At 46.9% G+C, this 27162-nt stretch overlaps 1 protein-coding gene and 1 long non-coding RNA gene across 2 annotated transcripts in view; one reads left to right on the forward strand and one right to left on the reverse strand.

Moving 5' to 3' along the window:
- The window catches only part of LOC138351622 (uncharacterized), a 54903-nt gene that overhangs the window by 26565 nt on the left and 1176 nt on the right, over positions 1-27162 (reverse strand). The gene's annotated exons all lie outside the window — the stretch shown is intronic.
- On the forward strand, positions 507-21589 carry LOC138351552 (uncharacterized). Its single transcript, XM_069303345.1, has 3 exons — positions 507-714; positions 8663-8930; positions 20752-21589. The coding sequence occupies exons 1-3, from the start codon at positions 507-509 to the stop codon at positions 21011-21013; spliced, it is 738 nt and encodes a 245-aa protein (XP_069159446.1). The 3' UTR covers positions 21014-21589.

Genomic DNA, 27162 nt, shown 5'->3' on the forward strand with positions numbered 1-27162 from the left:
AAATCACCCAAAAAAGTTAAGATTTCATTTTTAAAGGCAGTTTTTCATCAATTATTTCTCAGTTTTAAAGGCAGTTTTTCATCAATTATTTCTCAGTTTTAAAGGCAGTTTTCATCAATTATTTCTCAGTTTTAAAGGCAGTTTTCATCAATTATTTCTCAGTTTTAAAGGCAGTTTTCATCAATTATTTCTCAGTTTTAAAGGCAGTTTTCATCAATTATTTCAATTATTACAAAATCTCTCCAGCTGGACTTGTGTGTTAAGTATAATCGATAAAAAAAATAATTACAATTCAAATAATTGCACATATGACGTCATTGATGTAATTGTTGTCATGGTTGGGCCAAACTGTTGTGGGGAGGAAGTGTGTTAGGGTTATCGGGGTTTCCCTGGGGGGGGGGGGGAGGTGGTTTTAGTTGTCCCTGGAGAGACAGAGATCCTATGTGACTCCTATCCTCACATGTGAGGATAGGACTGTGAAACGAGGCGTGGATGGTTGGATAGGAATGTGGATACTGAGTGTGGATGACTTGGATAGGAATGTGAGAGCTCTATCCACCACCTCGATCAAACTCACTTCCTCAGAGTCCAAGAGTCTTCCTCAGAGTCCAAGAGTCTTCCTCAGAGTCCAAGAGTCTTCCTCAGAGTCCAAGAGTCTTCCTCAGAGTCCAAGAGTCTTCCTCAGAGTCCAAGATTCTTCCTTAGAGTCCAAGAGTCCTTGAACCCCACCAGCCAGCCATCTCCTTGCGGCTCGCTGGGGAGAGGAAATTAGAGAACTGCGGCTCACGCAGACATTGGTTTTGAGCTTATTTAACCTGTATTTGAGCACAGGTAAGTGTTAAAAAGGTGTGGTAGCGGGCGAGAGGAAGAGGTGCTAGAAAGACCCAACACAGGGGAATGAACGAGGAAGGGAGAGAGAGAGTGGAGAATATATGCGTACAAGAGAGAGAGGGAGAGATTAGAGCTTAGCCGATATTAAGACTGGAAGCGGTCTGCTACTTTGCCCAAGTCAGAAATTGGATCTCTCTCTCTCTCTCTCTCTCTCTCTCTCTCTCTCTCTCTCTCTCTCTCTCTCTCTCTCTCTCTCTCTCTCTCTCTCTCTCTCTCTCTCTCTCTCTCTCTCTTTCTCTCTCTCTCTCTCTCTCTCTCTCTCTCTCTCTCTCTCTCTCTCTCTCTCTCTCTCTCTCTCTCTCTCTCTCTCTCTCTCTCTCTCTCTCTCTCTTTCTCTCTCTCTCTCTCTCTCTCTCTCTCTCTCTCTCTCTCTCTCTCTCTCTCTCTCTCTCTCTCTCTCTCTCTCTCTCTCTCTCTCTCTCTCTCTCTCTCTCTCTCACCCGCAAGAAAGGACAATTTCCGAACCGAGGGAAAACTTGTTAGAAAATAATATTGCGCGTGAAATGTATATTTCCGGGGCTTTCTCTAAAACTCTTAACCCAATCCCTTTTGCCGGTAGCTGTGTACACACACACACACACACACACACACACACACACACACACACACACACACACACACACACACACACACACACACACACACACACACACACACACACACACACACACACACACACACACACACACACACACACACACACACACACATACACACACACATACACACACACACGCGCACACACACACACACACACACACACACACACACACACACACACAAGCAAATGTAGAGCGTCCGAACTGGTGGAAAAGAGACCAAAGTGGTGGCACAGTGTACAAGAAAAAGGGATGACAGGAACCGCTCAACTACAGACCAGTATCACTAACAACAGACCAGTATCACTAACAACAGACCAGTATCACTAACAACAGACCAGTATCACTAACAACAGACCAGTATCACTAACAACAGACCAGTATCACTAACAACAGACCAGTATCACTAACAACAGACCAGTATCACTAACAACAGACCAGTATCACTAACAATCATCCCCCGCACGTTATTATAGGGACACACGCGAGGCGGCGGACTCGTAAGAACACTTAAAATGGCCAATTTTGTCTCCAATCTCCAGCATGAACTTTGATGAATACTTTCACAAACGTATTAGAGTTCTACGACATTATGACAAAGCACGAGAAAGGTAGAAGAAGTAGATGCGAAAGTAGACAAGTAGAAAGAGTAGAAAGTAGATGCGGCATATTTCTTAGTTTTCCGGTTTATATATATATATATATATATATATATATATATATATATATATATATATATATATATATATATATATATATATATATATATATATACTGTCCCACACAAGGAACTCCTTCTCAAACAGGATGATGCATCAGGGAAATGCTATCGTGGAAGAGGGAGTACCTCACAGGAAGGAAACAGAAGGTCACAGTACAACCTGTCTTCTTACAAAGAACGTCGCATTTCGATCGCATGCGTTACATAAGGCCAAAAATGATCGTACTTGAAAATGGAAGCGGCTCGCGAAAGTGACGTACTGTCCCGTTTTCTGTTTTGGGTCCTCTGGCAGGTTAGGAGAGACTAATTTAAAATGACCGTTTTCTTGACGTTGGGAGTGAGAGTGAGAGTGGTGATGTCAGACTGGAGAGTAGTATGGAATGGAGTACTAAAAGGGTGAGAATTAGGCTCCATCCAGTTGATATTGTATACCAATGAGTCTAAGACAGGAGCTTGACTCTTTTAAACCAGCCGCCTCCTACCTTGAGGTTACCTTGAGGTGCTTCCGGGGCTTAGCGTCCCCGCGGCCCGGTCGTCGACCAGGCCTCCTGGTTGCTGGACTGATCAACCAGGCTGTTGGAGGCGGCTGCTCGCAGCCTGACAGCGACAACAATTAATCATCATAATAGTGTCTTCAGATGATGTGAAGCCAATGAGAAGACCCAGAACAAGGAGAGGCAGTGATAACCTGCAAAGGTATCATGACTGCTACAAACTTCTCCAAAGGTAGTATTAATAATGGATAATAGAATTGAACCCAGGCAAATGCAAAGTTCGGAGGATAGGACCAGGAGTGAGATGACTTGAAGAGCAGGATACATGGACACAGGATACAGCAGGATACAGGGTACAGTGTTATAGAATACAGGGTACAGTGTTATAGAATACAGGGGGAAAACAGATTCTCGCAATATGAATGACTTAAGACCTGGGAGTGGATATAACCCCAAATCTATTACAAGAAATAATGTCAGCATCATACGCCAAACTGATCAATGTATAAGGAGCCCTCAAGGCCTTATATATAACCACTGTGAGACCTTCTCTTGAGAATGCAGCACGAAATCTCACCAGTAAAAGCATAGCATTTAAAAAGGTTGAAATATGTGCAACAAGGCTCGTTCCTGAGATGAAGGGTGTGAGCTAAGAGGAAAGAGATAATTGAGCCCCACTAAGGGAGAGGAGGAATAGATGAGGACATGATAGCGACATGGGAGATACTAATGTAAATTTACAAAGTTGTCTATATGGTAAATGTGGTTAAGAAGTGGTTGATGAGAGAGACAAACGGACACACAGCGACTAGGAGTATGAGTCAGAGACAGAAATTGCGTGAGAGTGGGAAGGCATCGACTGATGGGGGGGGGGGAGATAAGGAGATAGGAGAAAGGCTCGAATGAAAAAAAAATGAGGACATGAAGGTTCCTGAATGTACATGGTGATGATGGTGATGGTGGTGATGATGGTGGTGATGGTGGTGGTGATGGTGGTGATGGTGGTGATGGCGGTGATGGTGGTGATGATGGTGGTGATGGTGGCGGTGGTGGTGGTGATGGTGGTGATGGTGGCGGTGGTGGTGGTGGTGGTGATGATGGTGGTGATGGTGGTGATGGTGGCGGTGGCTACTGCTTACTTACTTAACAATGACTACGGGGAAGAGAGGTCTAGCCCCGCCTACTAGCCTTGCTGTATCTGTTGTGTTATTTTATAAGAATATTGTGTGGAGTTGGGGCTTTAAAGGTGTGGCTGGAGGTGGCTTACACAACTTCCTCTTTCAGTGCGTTCCACTTCTTGACCTCCCGTACTGGATACGTGTATTGCCTTACGTTTCCTTCGGCTCATTGGTGTTTCCAGCGTCCACCTGTGTCCTCTTTTCCTACTTTCTCTCAATTAAAGAGGCTGTCCTTGTACACCCCGTCTGTTTCTATCAGTATCTTGTATGTTGTGATCATGTCCTCTCTCCTTTAGGATTATGAAATTGAGTTCCCATGACCTTTCTTCGTGGCTCTGGCATTAATCTCGTTGCAAACCTCTGCAAATCTTTTCAATTTTGATTTTATGTTTCACAAGCTGTGGATTCCAGGCCGGTGCTGCATACTCCTGTACAGCGGTGTTTGATAGCCTAGTTTATTACATCAACCAGGAGGACTGGTCAGAGAGACCGGGCCGCGAGGACATTGATCCTCAGAGTCGCTTCAACATAACGTCAAGGTGAGGTAGCGCCTGACATCATCCAGTGATCGCACGTCACTTGTCTTTCCCGGTAAGTTTGTTCAGGAGTCAGGAGGAGAATAACCCGAGGGACGGCGAATCATGCCAGAGACTTTATTCATCAATGGTTGCTCAGTTGTAACTGGGAACGTTGCTCGAAGCCCAGTTCCGAGTGATGTCATTTGTAGGATTACTAGTAAGATTTCTAGTAGGATTCCTAGTAGGATTTCTAATAGGATTTCATCAGTGACGTGTGCTAGGCGGGTTAGCTGCCTCTTGAAATTTGAAAAAGGGCTTCAGCGGAACTTTTTATGCACGCTTGTCAGACCAGTCCTGGAATATGCAGCGTCTGCATGGCGTCCTTAATAGTTAAGACTTATCTTGTCAAACACAAAACGAAGCTTGAGGAAGTTGAGGGATTCCTCGCTAGACTAGCCCGTGGAGTGATTGAATTTTCGAGGCAAGAATATTTTGTACTGATGCCTTCATCACCTGAAGGCAGTGTTGCCATGGGAAACATGACTGCCACGTGTAAAGTTTTCATGGGAATTGCTGGATCACTAACAGACTGGACTATGATGACCAAACCATCACTAACAGACTGGGTATGATGACCAAACCATCACTAACAGACTGGGTATGATGACCAAACCATCACTAACAGACTATTTAACACGCGTGGTACAGTTACAAGGGGGACTCAGGTGGAAACTTAATGTCCAAATGAGCCACAGAGACACTAGAAAGAATTGTTTTTAGTCTCAGAGGAGTGAACAAATGAACAGCAGGAAAAAGTGATGTAGTAGTGGTTGCCTCCTTACACAGTTTAAGATGTAAATATGTGAGGTGGGACCGAGGAGCTGAAGTTCATCCCCCGCAAGCACACACATACGTTGGAAATGAAAAAAAAACGATTGGGTAGAGCACGAGGCGGGAGCTGGAGCACACTCCTCACAGCCACTAATAGGTAAAACCAATTACAGCGTAACTGGGGGTAGAAGCCACGGCCAGGCCCCCGATCACGAGGCCTGGTCAGGGACCGGGCCGCTGGGACGCAGATCCTCGGAACCATCGCAGGGTAACCGTAAGGTAAGCCCTCCCTTTCCCTTCCCATGGTGGCCTCTCTCCCATGGTGGCCCCCTTCCCATGATGGTCCCCTGTCCCATGGTGCCCCCCCCTCTCCCATGGTGGCCCCCCTCCCATGGTGGCCCCCCTCCCATGGTGGCCCCCCTCCCATGGTGGCCGCCCCTCCCATGGTGGCCCCCCTCCCATGGTGGCCGCCCCTCCCATGGTGGCCCCCCTCCCATGGTGGCCCCCCTCCCATGGTGGCCCCCCTCCCATGGTGGCCCCCCTCCCATGGTGGCCGCCCCTCCCGCAAACATTTAGGTGGTCAACTATCTGCTTTAGTCCACTTCTTCCCTCCTGACCTTTGCTAGTAGTATCGCCACCACGTCGCGCTGTGGAGGCGTCTCGTCTCCCCCCCACGACGTCTCTCACCCTCTCTCCCGCGACGTCGACCGGTGACGTCGACCGGGGACGTCGACCGGGGACGTCGACCGGTGACGTCGACCGGGGACGTCGACCGGTGACGTCGACCGGGGACGTCGACCGGGGACGTCGACCGGGGACGTCGACCGGGGACGTCGACCGGTGACGTCGACCGGGGACGTCGACCGGTGACGTCGACCGGGGACGTCTACCCGTGACAACTGAATGCCTACAGTAGGTAAACAAGAGTACTGCAGGGTGGAACGGGGAATCGGAAGTATAAAAATGTGTGCTATGCTACCCCTATACTAACATAGGTGCAGGTGTTGTTGTACCAGTCTGTGCAGGTGTTGTTGTACCAGTCTGTGCAGGTGTTGTTGTACCAGTCTGTGCAGGTGTTGTTGTACCAGTCTGTGCAGGTGTTGTTGTTGTACCAGTCTGTGCAGGTGTTGTTGTTGTACCAGTCTGTGCAGGTGTTGTTGTACCAGTCTGTGCAGGTGTTGTTGTACCAGTCTGTGCAGGTGTTGTTGTTGTACCAGTCTGTGCAGGTGTTGTTGTTGTACCAGTCTGTGCAGGTGTTGTTGTACCAGTCTGTGCAGGTGTTGTTGTTGTACCAGTCTGTGCAGGTGTTGTTGTACCAGTCTGTGCAGGTGTTGTTGTACCAGTCTGTGCAGGTGTTGTTGTTGTACCAGTCTGTGCAGGTGTTGTTGTTGTACCAGTCTGTGCAGGTGTTGTTGTACCAGTCTGTGCAGGTGTTGTTGTACCAGTCTGTGCAGGTGTTGTTGTTGTACCAGTCTGTGCAGGTGTTGTTGTACCAGTCTGTGCAGGTGTTGTACCAGTCTGTGCAGGTGTTGTACCAGTCTGTGCAGGTGTTGTTGCTTCATTCCATTTTGACTTCACCTTCAGATGCTTTCTAGTCCTATATTAATAGGTAACCCCCCCCCCCTCTACCCCAGTTCCCTCTCTCCCCAGTTCCCTCTCTCTCTCTCTCTCTCTCTCTCTCTCTCTCTCTCTCTCTCTCTCTCTCTCTCTCTCTCTCTCTCTCTCTCTCTCTCTCTCTCTCTCTCTCTCTCTCTCTCTATTCCACCCTCAAGGAATTATATAATCATCTATGAATCCAAAGATTAAATTGAATTCAGGTTACAAATTACAAATTTAGCAATGTATCGCCACTACAGCTGGAAAAAAATCCAGATAAAAACACATAATTCTCCCACCCAGGCAACATCTTGGGGCTTTGCAACATTTGCAGCGGCTTAGGAATTATATTGGCAACAGTGCTGAATTCTGAATATTTCGATGCGTTCATTTTGCACTTTGTGAAACAACGGAAGATGGAGAATGATCCTCCAAGATTATTTACAATTTTAATGGGCAACTTTAAGAAATTACATCCGTGCTTTGTGACGGGGGGTTTACAAATCTCGTTTTCTTTGTTAAAACGACAATTGGAATGTTTTCTTTGTTAAAAACGACAATTGGAATGTTTTCTTTGTTAAAAAACGACAATTGGAATGTTTTCTTTGTTAAAAACGACAATTGGAATGTTTTTTTTTTGTTAACGACACTTTGAATATTTTCTTTGGATACCTAACCCACAAATCTGAAAATAAAGGAACTGACGACGTTTCGATCCATCTTGTACACAATGGGATAGTTTTTTTTTTTTTTTTTTACTGAAAGTGGTCTACAGCCTGTACATAACCCATCACAATTAATGTCTGAAGTAGCTTGTAATACTGAATGGAATGGGATTTTTGCCAATGATAATAATAACTTTTGTATACAATTTGTGTTAATTCCATCCCATGTTGGAGTTGGAATGTATGACTTTGTAAATCGATTGGCCAATGAGGATTGCAAGAAAGAAAATATAGACTTTGACTTTGGACTGTCTAATGCACTCAATAAAACCTGCAAATGAAAATGGTTACTTTACATTTAGAAGAATTAAGAACTTCCCAAAAGCCTAAAAGCTGCAGTATTCAAAGCTATGATAACTTTGATAATAATAGGTACTTGGATGGTCAGCACCGTAACCGGACCAGGCAATGTGATGTAGTCAGTGCGGTAATTCGCCTTGGCTATAGGCACATCTGGCAGGTTAGTAAGGCTGGGCCACTACCAGAATATTCAGATGGTGAACTCTGTGTCGAACTGTTAAGGCATTCACCTGAACACTTTATTACTGAATATGAAACTGAAAGGGAAAGATTTTAGACCTCCTGGCCTATTGTACATAATTGTTTGTAACTATAACATTGACGTTGGCATATTGGAAGACATCCTAATCATTTATTCTAAATTTGCTGGTCCGTATTAAAGAATAAAGAGCAGGGAAAAAAGGAGAAAAAAGGAGGAAAGTAAGAAAACACTTTTTCCCCTACATTTCCTACGGATCATCTCTGTCCTGTGCGGCCGTGAACAAGAGAAAGCTACAGTTACAAATTCGTATATTAATGTATATAATATGTAATATAGCAGACTGTAACCTCATGAAATATGTGTGTGTTAAACTTTAACATTTTGACCATATGTCTTTATGTACGGTTTTTTGTCGTGTGTGGCAGTAAATATAAGCTGTATCTCTCTCTCTCTCTCTCTCTCTCTCTCTCTCTCTCTCTCTCTCTCTCTCTCTCTCTCTCTCTCTCTCTCTCTCTCTCTCTCTCTCTCTCTCTCTCTCTCTCTCTCTCTCTCTCCCTCTCTCTCTCTCTCTCTCTGTCTCTCTCTCTCTCTCTCTCTCTCAAAATAGAAATTAACGACAAAACTTGCTCATTTTCCTTTTTCCCCCAAACAGACTCCAGCGGTGTGGAACGGACGAGCCCCGGGCGTCTGTCCTTCGGGGACGGGGAGGTGGGCGGCCTGTCCCCGTGCGGCGGCGGGTCCCCCGGGAGCCTGAAGGTGCCCGGGGCAGTGGCGGCGTCGTCAGGAGGACTGGGACGGATCGCCAGGCTCCTGGTCAAGGATGCCACCCGCACGGGCGAGGACTCCTACCGCCGGAGGACCCACTCCCTGGAGAGGTAGGGCGGGGGGAGGTGGTGCTGAGGGCCTGGCCTGGGGGTGTCACGCTCCTGGGGTGTCATGCTCCTGGGGTGTTTTGCTCCTGGGGTGTTGTGCTCCTGGGGTGTCACGTTCCTGGGGTGTTATGCTCCTGGGGTGTCACGCTCCTGGGGTGTCACGCTCCTGGGGTGTCACGCTCCTGGGGTGTTATGCTCCTGGGGTGTCACGCTCCTGGGGTATTATGCTCCTGGGGTGTCATGCTCCTGGGGTGTCACGCTCTTGGGGTGTCACGCTCCTGGGGTGTCGTGCTCCTGGGGTGTCACACTCCTGGGGTGTAACGCTCCTGGGGTGTCATGCTCCTGGGGTGTCACGCTCATGGGGTGTTGTGCTCCTGGGGTGTTGTGCTCCTAGGCTGTCACGCTCCTGGAGTGTTGTGCTCCTGGGGTGTTATGCTCCTGGGGTGTTGTGCTCCTGGGGTGTTGTGCTTCTGGTGTGTTATGCTCCTGGGGTGTCAAGCTCCTGGGGTGTCACGTTTCTGGGGTGTTATGCTCCTGGGGGGTTATGCTCCTGGGGTGTTGTGCTCCTGGGGTGTTGTGCTCCTGGGGTGTCACGCTCCTGGGGTGTTATGCTCCTAGGCTGTCACGCTCCTGGAGTGTTGTGCTCCTGGGGTGTTATGCTCCTGGTGTGTTGTGCTCCTGGGGTGTTGTGCTTCTGGGGTGTTATGCTCCTGGGGCGTCACGCTCCTGGAGTGTTGTGCTCCTGGGGTGTTATGCTCCTGGGGTGTCACGCTCCTGGAGTGTTGTGCTCCTGGGGTGTTATGCTCCTGGGGTGTTGTGCTCCTGGGGTGTTGTGCTTCTGGTGTGTTATGCTCCTGGGGTGTCAAGCTCCTGGGGTGTCACGCTCCTGGGGTGTTATGCTCCTGGGGGGTTATGCTCCTGGGGTGTAGTGCTCCTGGGGTGTTATGCTCCTGAGGGTGTCACGCTTCTGGGGTGTAGTGCTCCTGGGGTGTCACGCTCCTGGGGTGTTGTGCACCTGGGGTGTCATGCTCCTGGGGTGTTGTGCTCCTGGGGTGTCATGCTCATAGGGTGTTGTGCTCTTGGGGTGTCGTGCTCCTAGGGGTGTTGTGCTCCTGGGGTGTTGTGCTCCTGGGGTGTCATGCTCCTGGTGTGTTATGCTCTTGGTGTGTTATGCTCCTAGGGTATTATGCTCCTGGTGTATTATGCTCCTGGGGTATTATGCTCCTGGTGTATTATGCTCCTGGGGTATTATGCTCCTGGGGTGTTGTGCTCCTGGGGTGTTATGCTCCTGGGGTATTATGCTCCTGGTATGTTATGCTCCTGGGGTGTCATGCTCCTGGGGTGTCATGCTCCTGGTGTGTTATGCTCCTGGTATGTTATGCTCCTAGGGTGTCATGCTCCTGGGGTGTTATGCTCCTGGGGTGTTATGCTCCTGGGGTATTATGCTCATCGTGTGTTATGCTCCTGGGGTGTCACGCTCCTTGGGTGTTACCTGTGCTCATACACATGGGCTGTTGCTGCATCACTCACCTCTCACACTGCAGCATCACTCACCTCTCACACTGCAGCATCACTCACCTCTCACACTGCAGCATCACTCACCTCTCACACTGCAGCATCACTCACCTCTCACACTCCAGCATCACTCACCTCTCACACTGCAGCATTACTCACCTCTCACACTGCAGCATCACTCACCTCTCACACTGCAGCATCACTCACCTCTCACACTGTAGCATTACTCACCTCTCACACTGTAGCATCACTCACCTCTCACACTGCAGCATCACTCACCTCTCACACTGCAGCATTACTCACCTCTCACACTGTAGCATCACTCATCTCTCACACTGCAGCATTACTCACCTCTCACACTACAGCATCACTCACCTCTCACACTCCAGCATCACTCACCTCTCACACTGCAGCATCACTCACCTCTCACACTGCAGCATCACTCACCTCTCACACTGCAGCATCACTCACCTCTCACACTCCAGCATCACTCACCTCTCACACTGCAGCATCACTCACCTCTCACACTGTAGCATCACTCACCTCTCACACTGCAGCATCACTCACCTCTCACACTCCAGCATCACTCACCTCTCACACTGCAGCATTACTCACCTCTCACACTGTAGCATCACTCACCTCTCACACTGTAGCATCACTCACCTCTCACACTGCAGCATCACTCACCTCTCACACTGCAGCATCACTCACCTCGCACACTGCAGCATCACTCACCTCTCACACTCCAGCATCACTCACCTCTCACACTGCAGCATTACTCACCTCTCACACTGCAGCATCACTCACCTCTCACACTGCAGCATCACTCACCTCTCACACTGTAGCATTACTCACCTCTCACACTGTAGCATCACTCACCTCTCACACTGCAGCATCACTCACCTCTCACACTGCAGCATTACTCACCTCTCACACTGTAGCATCACTCACCTCTCACACTGCAGCATTACTCACCTCTCACACTCCAGTATCACTCACCTCTCACACTCCAGCATCACTCACCTCTCACACTGCAGCATCACTCACCTCTCACACTGCAGCATCACTCACCTCTCACACTGCAGCATCACTCACCTCTCACACTCCAGCATCACTCACCTCTCACACTGCAGCATCACTCACCTCTCACACTGTAGCATCACTCACCTCTCACACTGCAGCATCACTCACCTCTCACACTCCAGCATCACTCACCTCTCACACTGCAGCATTACTCACCTCTCACACTGTAGCATCACTCACCTCTCACACTGTAGCATCACTCACCTCTCACACTGCAGCAGCACTCACCTCTCACACTGTAGCATCACTCACCTCTCACACTCCAGCATCACTCACCTCTCACACTCCAGCATCACTCACCTCTCACACTCCAGCATCACTCACCTCTCACACTCCAGCATCACTCACCTCTCACACTCCAGCATCACTCACCTCTCACACTCCAGCATCACTCACCTCTCACACTGTAGCATCACTCACCTCTCACACTGCAGCATCACTCACCTCTCACACTGCAGCATCACTCACCTCTCACACTGTAGCATCACTCACCTCTCACACTGCAGCATCACTCACCTCTCACACTGTAGCATCACTCACCTCTCACACTCCAGCATCACTCACCTCTCACACTCCAGCATCACTCACCTCTCACACTCCAGCATCACTCACCTCTCACACTGCAGCATTACTCACCATAGTGTATGAGCACAATGACAGCATAACAGTAAACTCACTAATAACTAATCAGGTCTCAGTGACTTAAGGAGCCCCAACGCCTCCAGCAGCAGCACGTTCACTTGTCAAAATAACTTGAGTCTCTTATCATTGTCTCCTTAACTAACAAGAGCCAGTTTGGATAACTGTTGCTATTTTTGCCTAGAGAAACGCATTGAGAGTTTTAGTGATTTTTAATCTATTTTCTTCTCCTGTGTTTGATTGGAAGGCGGTTCAGGTCTCGCAAGTGGTATGTGTACCTCTTGGAGTGTGTTGTGTGGTGTTGTCCTCTTTGCACGGCGTCTCTTCTTGCTGCCTGCCTCTGCTGCACTCCGGAGGGAGGCCTCCCTGCTGCTGCTGCTGCTGCTGCTGCTGTCTGCCTTCCCCTGCCCTCAGACGCCACGTGTCCTCTCCTCCATTCCACAACACTAGTCCTCTATCTCTATTCCTACACTCCCTCTTCCACTCTCCTAACCCAGCCACACTCCACTAGGGGCACTTTGTACTTTCGACTTATGAAGTTAAACTTAGTTATCCTATCGTGAAACTTGTCGTCCATCAACCCTGCCCAGGTACCCTCAACCCTGCCCAGGTAACCTCAACCCTGCCCAGGTAACCTCAACCCTGCCCAGGTACCCTCAACCCTGCCCAGGTAACCTCAACCCTGCCCAGGTAACCTCAACCCTGCCCAGGTACCCTCAACCTTGTCCAGGTACCCTCAACCCTGCCCAGGTACCCTCAACTCTGCCCAAGTACCCTTAACCCTGCCTAGGTACCTTCAACCCTGCCCAAGTACCCTCAACCCTGTCTAGACGCGTGGCAAGTTAGATATTGTATCACATAAATAATGCCTGGAGCAGCGTAGTTGGTCGAGTGAATAATGGAGACATGTAAACGGCCCCTCCTCCAGCAGCTACTCCTCCAGCAGCTGCTCCTCCAGCAGCTCCTCCTCCAGCAGCTCCTCCTCCAGCAGCTACTCCTCCAGCAGCTGCTCCTCCAGCAGCTGCAGCTCCTCCTCCAGCGTCTCCTCCAGCAGCAGCAGCAGCGGGGCTTCACCTTTTGCGTTTATAAAATTTATAAACTCGTTTAAACTGCTTCTATTGACCTGCCATGCGAGGAATTGGCCAGAATTCTATATTTTTTGTGCTGTGCTGTGAACGACGCCAGCGGCGGCAGTCGTTTGTTCCATGCTTGTGATGGCGCCCGTGTTGTGGTGAATGTTGTGTCGTGTTGTGACGGTGTTTTGTGTTGTGATGTGTTGTGATGTGTGTGTTAGGGGTGCGGCGGCAGGCCTGGCGCCCTCTGGACACAGCTGCGAGGGTCATTCTGTGCCTGTATACCGCTCGTCAGGCGACGGTGTCTCATCCACCACCTCGCCCCGTCATCCACCAGCCCACCCCATCCCTCAGTGGTCATCTCCCTCACCCACCCTAACAAATGGGTGTCTCCCCCCTCCTAACAAATGGGTGTCCACCAACCCCCAACAAAGGGGTCGCTTCCCCTCCTTTCCCCCTACTATCTAAAACCCATCTGTCTGTGGCATTCTTGCCCAATGTTTACAACAGAACAGCTGTTCGCCTCGTCCCCCCAATGCATCCCATAAAACACGACGTTTTAAACGTTATTACCTTCTTTCAGCGTCGAAATAACGTAAGTATCAACGCTGCGGTTACGTTGAATGTTCCGAGTAACGTAAGCACAGAAGTACACAAATCTCTGGACGCAGCAGCTGGGGAATTCACAGAAGAGATTTAAGAATGGATTTTTGCCTCGAAAATCGAGAAAATCCTGTGCCGGATATTATCTTGAACACTTCCATCTTAATTCACGGTTTAAGATGGAGGATAACAGACATAAACACTATAGTGGAGAAACAAGCCACAGGTAACACAACAGAGATCACGGATCTCCTCAAATGATGTGAAGTTGTGTCTACAAGGTGCAGTCCGAGCAGTGATGAATTATATATATATATATATATATATATATATATATATATATATATATATATATATATATATATATATATATATATATATATATATATATATATATATATATATATATAAGATAATGGGTGTCTGTCTGTCTGAGGCTGGAGGTCGGCCACTTCGGGTCAACTTCATAAACGTTGCAGGATTAATGATTATTTAATCGGGAGTGTGATGGGGAAGGGGCAGGGACCGCCCAGTGCCTCCCCTGAAGGGGGCGCGGCCCCAGTGCCCCTCCTTCACGAAATCTGTGGATGTGAAATGTTCTGGTCTGAGTCCATAGACTTTAGAATTTGTTTAACAAATTGTGAATTCAGATATTGACTAAATTGACTGGAGGGTGGGAATATGAGAGAGAGGGAGACATACAGACAGACGGAGACCCGGGCACCGCCGGATAGCCCATCTAATATTTCAATCAACTGGGTACCGTATGCCCCGTGGTATTCAACGGATACCAACACTCGACAGATAGAAATGATTTTACTGGAGATGGGCCACAAGACATAATTATACTCTTCACATAACGGAAAACGATTTGTGAAAGCTGTAGCAATATTGATCTCAGACGCCCGAGTCTCCAGACACCACAGCAGAACAATCGCAGCATCCGTCAGGAAGATGATGATGCTGACAGCATTATGAGAACCTTGGAATCCAGGGATACCTGACCAGTGCTGCTACTTTTGGCTTCACTTGATCTTCCCCACCTCGACCCCTGTTCGGTACTCACCTCCTGCTGCTTCAGGAGAGACTTCTGAAGCAGAAGAACTAGGGACAATATATATGGGCGCATCACTGCAAAACTTCTAAATGACTGGAGTCGTTTCAACGCGCTGGTATTAGCTGTAAGAACCATTACGGAACTCAAAGAACCGTTTATATAGTTCCAGTAGAACTTTCAGCGTTTCTAACCAAGTATGGAACTGGATTGCACGTCCAAAAGTGTGCTTTAAATGTGCTAGGAGCTGGGACAGGTGAAGAGATAAGAGATGACGTAGAGGAGCCGTGCAGTGACGTACTCTGGTAGAGGACACGACCAGTGACGTACTCTGGTAGAGGACACGACCAGTGACGTACTCTGGTAGAGGACACGACCAGTGACGTACTCTGGTAGAGGACACGACCAGTGACGTACTCTGTTAGAGGACACGACCAGTGACGTACTCTGGTAGAGGACACGACCAGTGACGTACTCTGGTAGAGGACACGACCAGTGACGTACTCTGGTAGAGGACACGACCAGTGACGTACTCTGGTAGAGGACACGACCAGTGACGTACTCTGGTAGAGGACACGACCAGTGACGTACTCTGGTAGAGGACACGACCAGTGACGTACTCTGGTAGAGGACACGACCAGTGACGTCGCGAAGTTACAAGGAGGCAATTCCTGGCAGCTTGGAGCTATGGGATTGTGGGAATAAAGTGAGAGATAATAAAGTGAGAGATAATAAAGTGAGAGATAATAAAGTGAGGGTTAATAATGTGAGGGGTATTGAGGTACTTGGAAGTAAACAAATGGTGACAGAGAAGAGGAAGGTCGTGTACTGTGTAGTGTACGACCCGGCCCCCACCTGCACTTTTGGCGGAAAGGTCGTGTACTGTCTAGGATCCGGATTCACGAAGCAGTTACGCAAGTACTTACGAACGTGTACATCTTTCTTCAATCTTTGACGGCTTTGGTTACATTTATTAAATAATTTACAAGCATGAAAACTTCCCAATCAACTGTTGTTATTGTTATAAACAGCCTCCTGGTGCTTCGGAGCTCATTAACTGTTAAATGATTGTAAACAAAGTCGTCAAAGAGTGAGAAAAGATGTACAGGTTCGTCAGTGCTTGCGTAACTGCTTCGTGCATCTGGGGTTCCGTGGGTTCACTGTGGGTTCCGTCACCCGCTTCCCCGTCTGTCTCTTCACAGTCCTCGTGGTGCTGAGGAGTGTCTCACTGACTTAACTTCGTGTGTTACTGGGATTACTTGTGCAAATATATAATAGAACGATTCGTTTATTTTAATTGATATCCTTAATATTTTTTATTCCTTTTATACAATATTAACCTTTGATCTTACCACACTTTTGCTCCCTCTCACCACCACCACCACCACACTGCTCTCTCCCAGCACCACCACCACCACAATCACACTGCTCCCTCCCACCACCACCACCACCACCACACTGCTCCCTCCCACCACCACCACCACCACCACACTGCTCCCTCCCACCACCACCACCACACTGCTCTCTCCCACCACCACCACCACCACCACACTGCTCCCTCCCACCACCACCACCACCACCACACTGCTCCCTCCCACCACCACCACCACCACCCTCCTACCCTCATCTAACTGTCTCACTCTCCTGGGCGTTCCGCTGACAGACGTTCCCTCCGTCTTCGCTTCCACCGGCCGTCCATGCAGGAGTCATCCATTAGACTGTTCAGGAAAGAGTGCTGGGTTGTCCTTCATATTTTGGAGGGGTTGGGGTGCCCAGCTAGCCTCGCCCCCCCCCTCCCCCTCCCCCACGCCAGGGGGGGGGGATGGGGTGATGGGTGGACCCCCAGCTCCTCCATCATGCATGCTTCTCTGCTTTCCAGTTTCCCCTCCATCCTCCTCTTTGGAGCTAGATTTGTCCATGTTTCGTGCAACTTGGTTATCAGAGACTCGAACTCGCGACTCGGAAGTATGGGACCATCGTCCCACCAGCCGGTCTCGTACTTTTAAGTCCCGGATTGAAGCTCTACGATGATCCAAGAGTATGAAATGTTGTTACACCATACTATTGTGGTCTGCATTGTATTGGTCATATTGCTTGGTATTTCGGAAGTACACACGTTGTAACACCTGCGCCGCCCCCCCCCACCACTACCACCTGTTGCTATAACCAACTACTATACCATCCTCGTCCACTACCACAACCCGCACCTGTAGGCCTACCACCATCTGTCCTCAGCGCCCGTGTTCCATTCCCCCCCCCCTAGAGGCCTTCACTATCTCTACTTCACTTCTTCTTGTTTCTAGTTCCCTTCATCTTGTTGGACCTCTTGCCTCCTCCACCCCACTCCATCCCCCCCCCCTTGCCCTGGAGGTGTTCATTTCCCCTCCTCCCGCTGAGCCCCTTAACCTCCCCTTCCCTTCTAGAACCTCCACACCCTCCCCCTTCTTCGTTACGACCTCAGCCCCTTCATAGATTACCCGTCAGTGGATATCCTCAACTCCCTCCCCCCTTCCTTCCAGTAGAGGTCCCCCCCAACCCCCCAAGCACCACTGGCAGGAGATACTTCTACCCCCCTCCTTACCCCCCCCCCCTCTCACCAAACCCCCTCTCACCAAACCCCCTCTCACCAAATCCCCTCTCACCAGCCCCCTCTCAAGCACCAACCCCATCCTGTTAATGTCCTTATTCTAATACATTCACAGTACTTTGGTATCTTGCTTGTTTGATCGCCGTTACAAAGCTTTGTCCAGCCACCTGTACTGTATACTGTATTATTACAGCTCGGTTACCTACACTGTATACTGTATTATGTACAGCGTTGAGCGTCGCTTGGCGTCTTGTGTTCCTTGTCGCAATCTCCTCGTACAATGCCTCCAGGTATTTCATTAATGCTCTTGGTAATTGTTATTTCTACTTTGTAATCCATTTCCTTATATTTGCGAACCTTTCCTGATAGAATTTGAAGTGCATTGCGATAGCATGTAGCCATTTACCATCGTAAGTCCTTGTCCGTGGAGAGAGAGAGAGAGATCAAAAAGTTTATTTTCTAATGTAGAGAAAGTGTGACTATAGCGTAGTTTGCCCCCTGTTGACCATTTTCTCTTACAACCGTTTTCTTTGTTGAGTCCCGAGAGGTCGGCTAGGCTGTCTGTATTACTCCCATGTTGTCCTTTGTTGAGGAATGTTCTCTCTCTCTCTCTCTCTCTCTCTCCTCTTTCTCTCCTCTTTCTCTCCTCTTTCTCTCCTCTCTCTCTCTCTCTCTCTCTCTCTCTCTCTCTCTCTCTCTCTCTCTCTCTCTCTCTCTCTCTCTCTCTCTCTCTCTCTCTCTCTCTCTCTCTCTCTCTCTCTCTCTCTCTCTCTCTCTCTCTCTCTCTCTCTCTCTCTCTCTCTCTCTCTCTCTCTCTCTCTCTATATATATATATATATATATATATATATATATATATATATATATATATATATATATATATATATATATATATATATATATCTTCCTCCTCTCTACTCTCTCTCTCTCCTCTCTCTCTCTCTCTCGCTCTCTCTCTCTCTCTCTCTCTCTCTCTCTCTCTCTCTCTCTCTCTCTCTCTCTCTCTCTCTCTCTCTCTCTCTCTCTCTCTCTCTCTCTCTCTCTCTCTACTCTCTACTCTCTCTACTCTCTCTACTCTCTCTCTCCTCTCTCTCTCTCTCTACTCTCTCTACTCTCTCTCTCTACTCTCTCTCTCCTCTCTCTCTCTCCTCTCTACTCTCTCTCTACTCTCTCTACTCTCTCTCTCTCTCTCTCTCCTCTCTACTCTCTCCTCTCTCTCTCCTCTCTCTCTCTCCTCTCTACTCTCTCTCTCTCTCTCTCTCTCTCTCTCTCTCTCTCTCTCTCTCTCTCTCTCTCTCTCTTATACATCCATAATCCTTCATTACCTATTTGGTTAGGATGCATCATTTTCCCGTATGTACTGTATATATTTATCTTATTTTCTTTCTGTAACAACTCAAAAGTGGAGGTGAAATGGGGATCATTGTTGACGGCCACAAAGTGTACCACAAGTGGCCAGGACCATCACCAAATATTTGTGTTCATAATCTTCCTGTAATATCAAAAGTTGATATGTAAACATTACTATTTTTGGAAGTATACAAAATACAATACATTTGTGGCAAGTGTTGCAAAGAAAGGTTTACTGGACCATCTGGTCACCACTTGGTACGGGAGACATCTCCCGTCACGCAGGGTGCAGTCGCGCCTCCGCAGATCTCCAGTATCAGCTCTTGATACTGATAATGGCTCAAAAGGGCTACCACCACTTACGGGCTATTCATGCTCGTGCCACCTCTTGGGTGGCTTAATCTTCATCAATCAATCAATCAGAGGTTTACTGCGGCTAATCGTAGTGTTCCTAATCTCACTGCTGCTAATCTAATCTTTACTGCTGCTAATCTTACTGCTGCTAATCTTTACTGCTGCTACATATACAATCCGAGCGAGGTTGCACAAACGTCAGTGATAATCCATTTTTTATAGCAAATATGAAACACCATAACGTAATGGGGTCATTTAAACTGAATCAGCAGTAATTAGTAAAACCAAAAAATAGCAACAAATCCATCAACAATTATCCCCATTAATACGGAATGTGGTTCGGTTTTTGTAGGTCTAAAAAAACAACAAAAAGTATCATTAATTATCCACCAAACTTTGAGGCGACTTTAGATTTGTAATGCACGCAGGTCCCTGTTTACAAGTCACCTGTTCCTTGTACTGTTGTCTTGCATGAAGGAACAGTTACAGTTCTCTCTCCTGTATTTAGTTAATACATGATTGCTGTTATATATATATATATATATATATATATATATATATATATATATATATATATATATATATATATATATATATATATATATATATATATATATAGTAAAGTTGCATTGTGGGTAGAATCTCACACACACGCGCATTACGCTTGTGGTGCGCGTGTACGCACGTACATACTTGGATTCCTGTAATAGTGATATTTTAAGCTCAATGAATACAAACAGGTATACATAGAATACAAACAGGAGGACATGAAATACGAATATGTACACATGGAACATATACATACCATACCCGTGAAATACAGGTGTGTGTGCACACATAGACTCCAAATAGGTAAATATGTGACGGCAATACACATAGTTTCAGGTTGTGTGGTGAAGCACATGCTCAGCCCCAGACTACACACTCGCACTTATAAAGTCCTAGAAGGGGGCAGCACTAGAAGGAGCAGCACTAGAAGGGGCAACACTAGAAGGAGCAACACTAGAAGGAGCAGCACTAGAAGGGGCAACACTAGAAGGAGCAGCACTAGAAGGGGCAGCACTAGAAGGAGCAGCACTAGAAGGAGCAGCACTAGAAGGGGCAGCACTAGAAGGAGCAACACTAGAAGGGGCAACACTAGAAGGAGCAACACTAGAAGGGGCAACACTAGAAGGGGGCAACACTAGAAGGGGGCAACACTAGAAGGAGCAGCACTAGAAGGGGCAACACTAGAAGGAGCAGCACTAGAAGGGGGCAACACTAGAAAGGGGCGGCATTAGACCACCACACACCAGATCCATAAAGACAATATCATATTACTTTTGAACTTACCTCATAAAATCACATCAATAACAAACACAACATATTAGTAAAATCAGACAAAAAACCCCCATTTTAAATCTCACCTCCCCCCCCTCTGTGTTTCTGTAATCACTCCTTCTATAAAAGTCAATGGAAATTGATCTATTAAAAATATATATATATAGACAAAAATTCAGGAGGGATATTGCGAGTTCCTTCGTGAGTATAATGACCTGTTATCTCCGTTGCCTGCCCCTCCTGCAGTAAGAACGGAGCGCCCCCGCTGAGACGCGCCGCCAGCATCGACTCCCTCGTCGACACCAACGCCAGCTGCCACAACAACAACAACATCAACAACAACAACACGGCCAAGACGACCTCTGTGCTGAGCATGACCAAGTCCAACGGCCACCTCAGGTCCTACCTGCCGGTGTCCCCAGCGCTCTACAAGAGGCCCAGCTTCAAGTTCGACAAGACGCCGGCTTCAACAGGTAAGGTCTTTCTTTCCGGTTACTCGTTAGGTTAAAAAAATAATGAGGCACTAGAAGGGGCAGCAGGTAAGTCTTAGTAGGTAAGTCCGCTCTTACACCTGTAAGTCCAACACGGACAGGCTGTGTCCAGCTCCCGGGCTCGTTAGAGGTACAGTACTCGTTAATAAGTGCACAGACTACTATGTTCTGTGCTTCTACTTCCCACTTAGTCTCCAGATCAACAACGGCTGCATTAGTAATCTCTGTGTTGAAAGATGTCTCCGTTGATTTTTGCTAACGGAGATGTGCCTCTCAACCGTCTACTGGGACGAGGAATATGCCACCCTGTTCTTCTCCTCCTCTCTGGTCTTACCAATTCCTGAAGCCACCAACAAAAAAATGTTCAATTATTGAGTGACAATTCGTTTCATTTTCAACGGGTTGTTTCGATTAATAGCCACAAATATATTTGTAGTTATTACCTATAACGCGGCTCTTGTGTTCAGTGTTGGTGAGTGTTGAATAACAGGCTTAGGGTGATGGCATGTCCAGCACTCATCGTAGCTATTGTCAGGCGAGACGACCTGACATGTCTCTTCAGTAGTCATGTTTACTATAATCAGTCATGTATAATCATCTCCCTCACTGCTTGAAAACTACCGGTATTCTACCAGTATGCCGGGAAGAGGGGGGGGGGGGGCGGGGGCGGCAATAATCACTGAACTACACGGGAGCATCGCTAACAAGCACAGCCTACCAGTTATTGGGGGGGGGGGGACTGAACCCAGGAATGGCTAATGAAACACTTAGAACAGTTGTGTTTGCCTCCAGTCACCAAGTTGGATTCAGTGATTGGAAATCCTGCCTGGCAAACTTATTACAACTTTACAAGATTGAAATCAGACAATATTGGCAAGGATTGGAATATACCATATAGGGGGCCCTGACAGCTGAGTGGACAGCGCTTCGGATTCGTAGTCCTGAGGTTCCGGGTTCGATCCCCGGTAGAAGCGGAAACAAATTGGCAAAGTTTCTTTCACCCTAATGCACCTGTTCACCTAGCAGTAAATAGGTACCTGGGAGTTAGACAGCTGCTATGGGCTGCTTCCCTGGGGGGGGAGGGGTGTAATAAAAAGGAGGCCTTGTCGAGGACCGGGCCGCGGGGACGCTAAAGCCCCGAAATCATCTCAAAATAATCTCAAGATAACCTCTCACTCAAACCTAGACATAAATCGGGTTATCGATGCCCCGGTCGCAAGTAATGGGGCGGTGTCGCCTCGCTGCCCGTGCTGGCGCCGTGCTGTGCCCTGGCGCCGTGCTGTGCCCTGGCTCCATGCTCCTGTCACCTGCCTGTCGCAAAATATGTGATCAGTCATGCCCGTGTTAAGAGAGAGTGAGACAGGTGTTGAAATCCAGGTGTTTTTCAGGTGTCTCCTTGCTAGATGCCTCGTCTCCTCCAGATTGGTTAATAATGACAGGGGTGTTATCTCCCTCTCTGATATCCTGGCTATCGGGATTTTTGTTCTTTGTATTGAAAATAATGAAATAATCTTACATTATTGCATTATCTGCCCAACCACTTGGGCTGGATGGTAGAGCGACGATCTTGCTTCATGCAGGTCGGCGTTCAATCCCCCGACCGTCCAAGTGGTTGGGCAGCATTCCTTCCCCTTCCCCCTTCCCCGTCCCATCCCAATTCCTGACCCCTTGCGAGTATGACCCCGGTTAGGCTTCAGTGGAAGCCTCGGGATCCTTGTGTGTGCAGGTGTGCCCCAGGTTGCAATTCTTTTGACCATGTCGTGGCGTAGTTGACTAAAGCATGCTTAGTCACTTAGTCATGATTAGTCGAACCCTCATCGCGGCTCCTGTGGATTTGTTTACATCAACGTTGATGGCGTTGATTCAGCGTCGACTCAACATGCAGATGATAAGTCACAATAACGTGGCTGAAGATATGATGAGCAAACTAGACATCAGAAGATAGATGGCACGATGTAATTACTACTTGTAATTACTACTTGTAATCTTGTAATCACTTCTTGTAATTACTGGCGAATCAACTCGACGTCATTAGTGGATAAACTCGTGGGAACAATGACTCGAGGCCACATTGACGCAACATCCAAGAGTGATGTTGGTCCACGACCAAACCACATGTCAGAAGTCAGAAGAACCACACTGCCCGAAACGATTTGCGTAATAGTGGCTTTAGGCATTGTATGTATGTATGTATGTATGTATGTATGTATGTATGTATGTATGTATGTATGTATGTATGTATGTATGTATGTATGTATGTATGTACTAAAGATGGAGAAACGACAATGTTTTGACTTGATAATGGTCCGGGACGGACCGAAACGTCGTCGCCTCTCCATCGTGCCATCGTGGTAGCCTTGCCCGATGGCACCACAAGGACGCGATGACTCTATAAACGAATATTGCCGCTTTGCAATGGGATCGAACCCGCGTCTCGGAAGAACTCTGGCCCTATTTGTCCTTTTCATCAAGGGGTTACATGCACTGAGTGGTGTTCCCTGCTACTCGGTGCATATACACTAATGGTATAATTTAGTCTTATACTATGCTCAGGAGCGGAGTATTCTCGCTGTTAGTTGGTTGGTCAGTAAGCCCTTGTGGTGACGCTTATAACCCTCCCGTGACATTAACAAGCTTTTGAATGGATTTGTGTGACATTTGCAAGTTTCCACTTTTGTAGAACCGTTCCTAAAATTAAAATAAATATATATATAAATTTTATATATATTATTAATTATATATATTATATATATATATAAAATTATATATATTATAAATATATATAAAATAAATAAAAGTTTCCTAAAATCTCTCCCCAAAGTTTAATGACAATTGAATTGTTAATTTCTTTAAATGTTCTTGGGATGACATTTGTGAGGTTCAGCTGTTTTATTTAATGTTGTAATAACATCCTGTTACAACAAAATATACATTGGAGGAATTATTTTCTATTGCTTAGAATTGGAGATCAAAAAGGGATGTTACATCTATTTTTCTATTACTCTTAAACGACAGAGCATTAAACATATGAAACATTGAACCTATTAAACATTAAATATATGAAACATTGAATCTATTAAACATTAAACATATGAAACATTGAACCTATTAAACATTAACCATATGAAACATTGAACCCATTAAACATTAAATATATGAAACATTGAACCTATTAAACATTAAACATATGAAACATTGAATCTATTAAACATTAAACATATGAAACATTGAACCTATTAAACATTAAATATATGAAACATTGAATCTATTAAACATTAAACATATGAAACATTGAACCTATTAAACATTAAACATATGAAACATTGAACCTATTAAACATTAAACATATGAAACATTGAACCTATTAAACATATGAAACATTGAACCTATTAAACATTAAACATATGAAACATTGAACCTATTAAACATTAAACATATGAAACATTGAACATATGAAACATTGAACCTATTAAACACTAAACATATTAAACATTAACATTAAACAACAAAGCATTCATTTAATAGCCTTACAAATTCCTCTCGCAAGCAAAACATTGTTTACACCAGTGGAGGAAAAGAGAAGGGGATCCGTGGCTGCCCTTCATATCAACAAAAAGACAAATGCATGCAGATGATGACTCTACATTCCAGGCTGCGAGCTGCTGCGTCCGACAGCTTGGTTGACCAGTCCAGCAACCAGGAGGCCTGGTCGGGGACCGGGCCGCGGGGACGTTGAGCCCCGAAGTCATCGCAAGGGGTACCATCTCTTCATCGTCAACATTCGGCCCGGTCTCTGTATTGTGTACGCTGTGGTAAAACAGAATTGCTGCCCCAACCAGAAACTTCTGCAAACCCAAGCATCCCACCTAACCTAACCTACCGATATTTAGAAACTGGGAATAAGCCGCTACTTTTCATAGTGCTTTGTAATATGTTCGTTGGGGGACTATAACAGACTGAGGGAGAAAACTGTTTATCTTATCTTAAACAACTGTACAGTTATTTTTCATCTACTTTGCAAATGTCTGCTGTGTAGGATTCGTAATTATGGCTGCCAGGACGAATTAGTTGCTCTGCCTTACGCCGTAACTTGACTCCTTCTACTGCATTCTCTTCTGAAACAAATGAGGAGGTTTTCTTTCATATGGTGCTCCTGTTCACCTAGACGTAAATAGGTACCTGGGAGTTAGACAGCTGCTACGGGCTGCTTCCTGGGATGTGTGTGTGTGCGTGTTAGAGAAATATACGTAGTGGACATAATAGAGGAAAAATAGATTCGTTAGAAAGGCGGGGTCCAAGAGCTAATAGCTCGATTTTTCAGGCACAGATAGTAAATACACACACACACACACACACACACACACACACACACACACACACACACACAGTGTGTGTGTGTGTGTCCCTAACCTACATACCATGCAAGCTGATGGAGAAGATTGTACGAAGAAAGCTAGTGGAACATCTGGAGCGAAGGGACTTTGTAACAAGTTCAAGTATGTTTATTGAGATAAGCAAGAAATACATCTCAAAGGGATAGAGTAGCTTAGGCTATTTCTACCCCCCCACTTTGTAACACAGCATCAACATGGGTTCAGAGATGGCAAGTCCTGCCTCACAGGGCTAATTGAATTCTACGACCAGGCAACAAAAATCAGGCAAGAAAGAGAAGGGTGGGCAGACTGCATATTTTTGGATTGTCAAAAAGCCTTTGATTCAGTACCACACAAGAGGCTAGTGAAAAAACTGAAGATGCGGGCTGGAGTGAAAGGGAAGGTACTTCGTTGGATAAAGGAGTACCTAAGTAACAGAAGACAACGAGTCACTGTGAGGGGAGAGGTCTCGGATTGGCGTGACGTCACACGTGGAGTCCTGCAGGGGTCAGTCCTTGGACCAATACTTTTTCTGATATATGTAAATGATCTCCCAGAGGGTATAGAGTCGTTTCTCACAATGTTCACTGATAATGCAAAAATTATGAGGAGGATTGAAACAGAGGATGATAGTAGGAGGGTACAGGACGACCTAGACAGACTGAATGAATGGTCCAACAAATGGCTGCTAAAGTTTAACCCGAGAAAATTCAAAGTAATGAAACTAGGCGGTGGAAAAAGGAGGCCTGACAAAAGATACAGAATAGGAGATGAAGTACTTAATGAAACAGAAAGAAAGAAAGATCTAGTTATCACACCAAACCTGTCTCCTGAAGCCCACATAAAGAAAATTACGTCTGCGGCATATGCGAGGCTGGCTAACATCAGAACAGCCTTCAGGAACCTGTGTAAGGAATCGTTTAGAAGTTGTACACCACATACGTAAGACCAATCTTGGAGTATGCTGCCCCAGCATGGAGCCCGTACCTTGTCAAGCACAAGACGAAGCTGGAAAAAGTTCAGAGGTATGCCACTAGACTAGTCCCAGAACTAAGAGGCATGAATTACGAGGAAAGGTTGCGGGAAATGCACCTTACGACACTGGAAAACAGAAGAGTGAGGGGAGACATGATCACTACCTATAAAATCCTCAGGGGAATTGACAGGGTAGACAAGGATAAACTATTCAACATTGGCGGTACGCGAACAAGGGGACACAGGTGGAAACTGAGTACCCAAATGAGCCACAGGGACGTTAGAAAGAACTTTTTCAGTGTCAGAGTAGTTAACAGGTGGAATGCATTAGGCAGTGATGTGGTGGAGGCTGACTCCATACACAGTTTTAAATGTAGATATGAGCCCAGTAGGCTCAGGAATCTGTACATCAGTTGATTGACAGTTGAGAGGCGGGACCAAAGAACCAGAGCTCAACCCCCGCAAACACAACTAGGTGAATACACACGCACACACACTTTCTTTGCCCGGAGGCTGGTGGAAGACGGTCCGCGGCGCAGACACCACTCGCTTTTAGGAATGTTCCCCACCATCACCTTCCTCAATTTTCCCCACTCATTCGTCTGGAAGATTTTACGTAAGGGGGTGGCCGCCACCCGGCACCTGCGGAGTGCGCGTCCACATATAAATTCCGCTCGTTTTCCGGGTATTGTTAAGGCGGTGAGGGGTAGTTAAGGAACCAGGAGAATTACGGATGGAAAGGTGTCTTTCTCTTTCAATCTGTGTATTGTTGATATCGCCGATATGGTCTCGGGAGGCTGGCGCTTGATAGCATTTTC

This window comes from Procambarus clarkii, chromosome 50 (assembly GCF_040958095.1).
Source record: "Procambarus clarkii isolate CNS0578487 chromosome 50, FALCON_Pclarkii_2.0, whole genome shotgun sequence".
NCBI classification, from domain to species: Eukaryota; Metazoa; Arthropoda; class Malacostraca; order Decapoda; family Cambaridae; genus Procambarus; species Procambarus clarkii.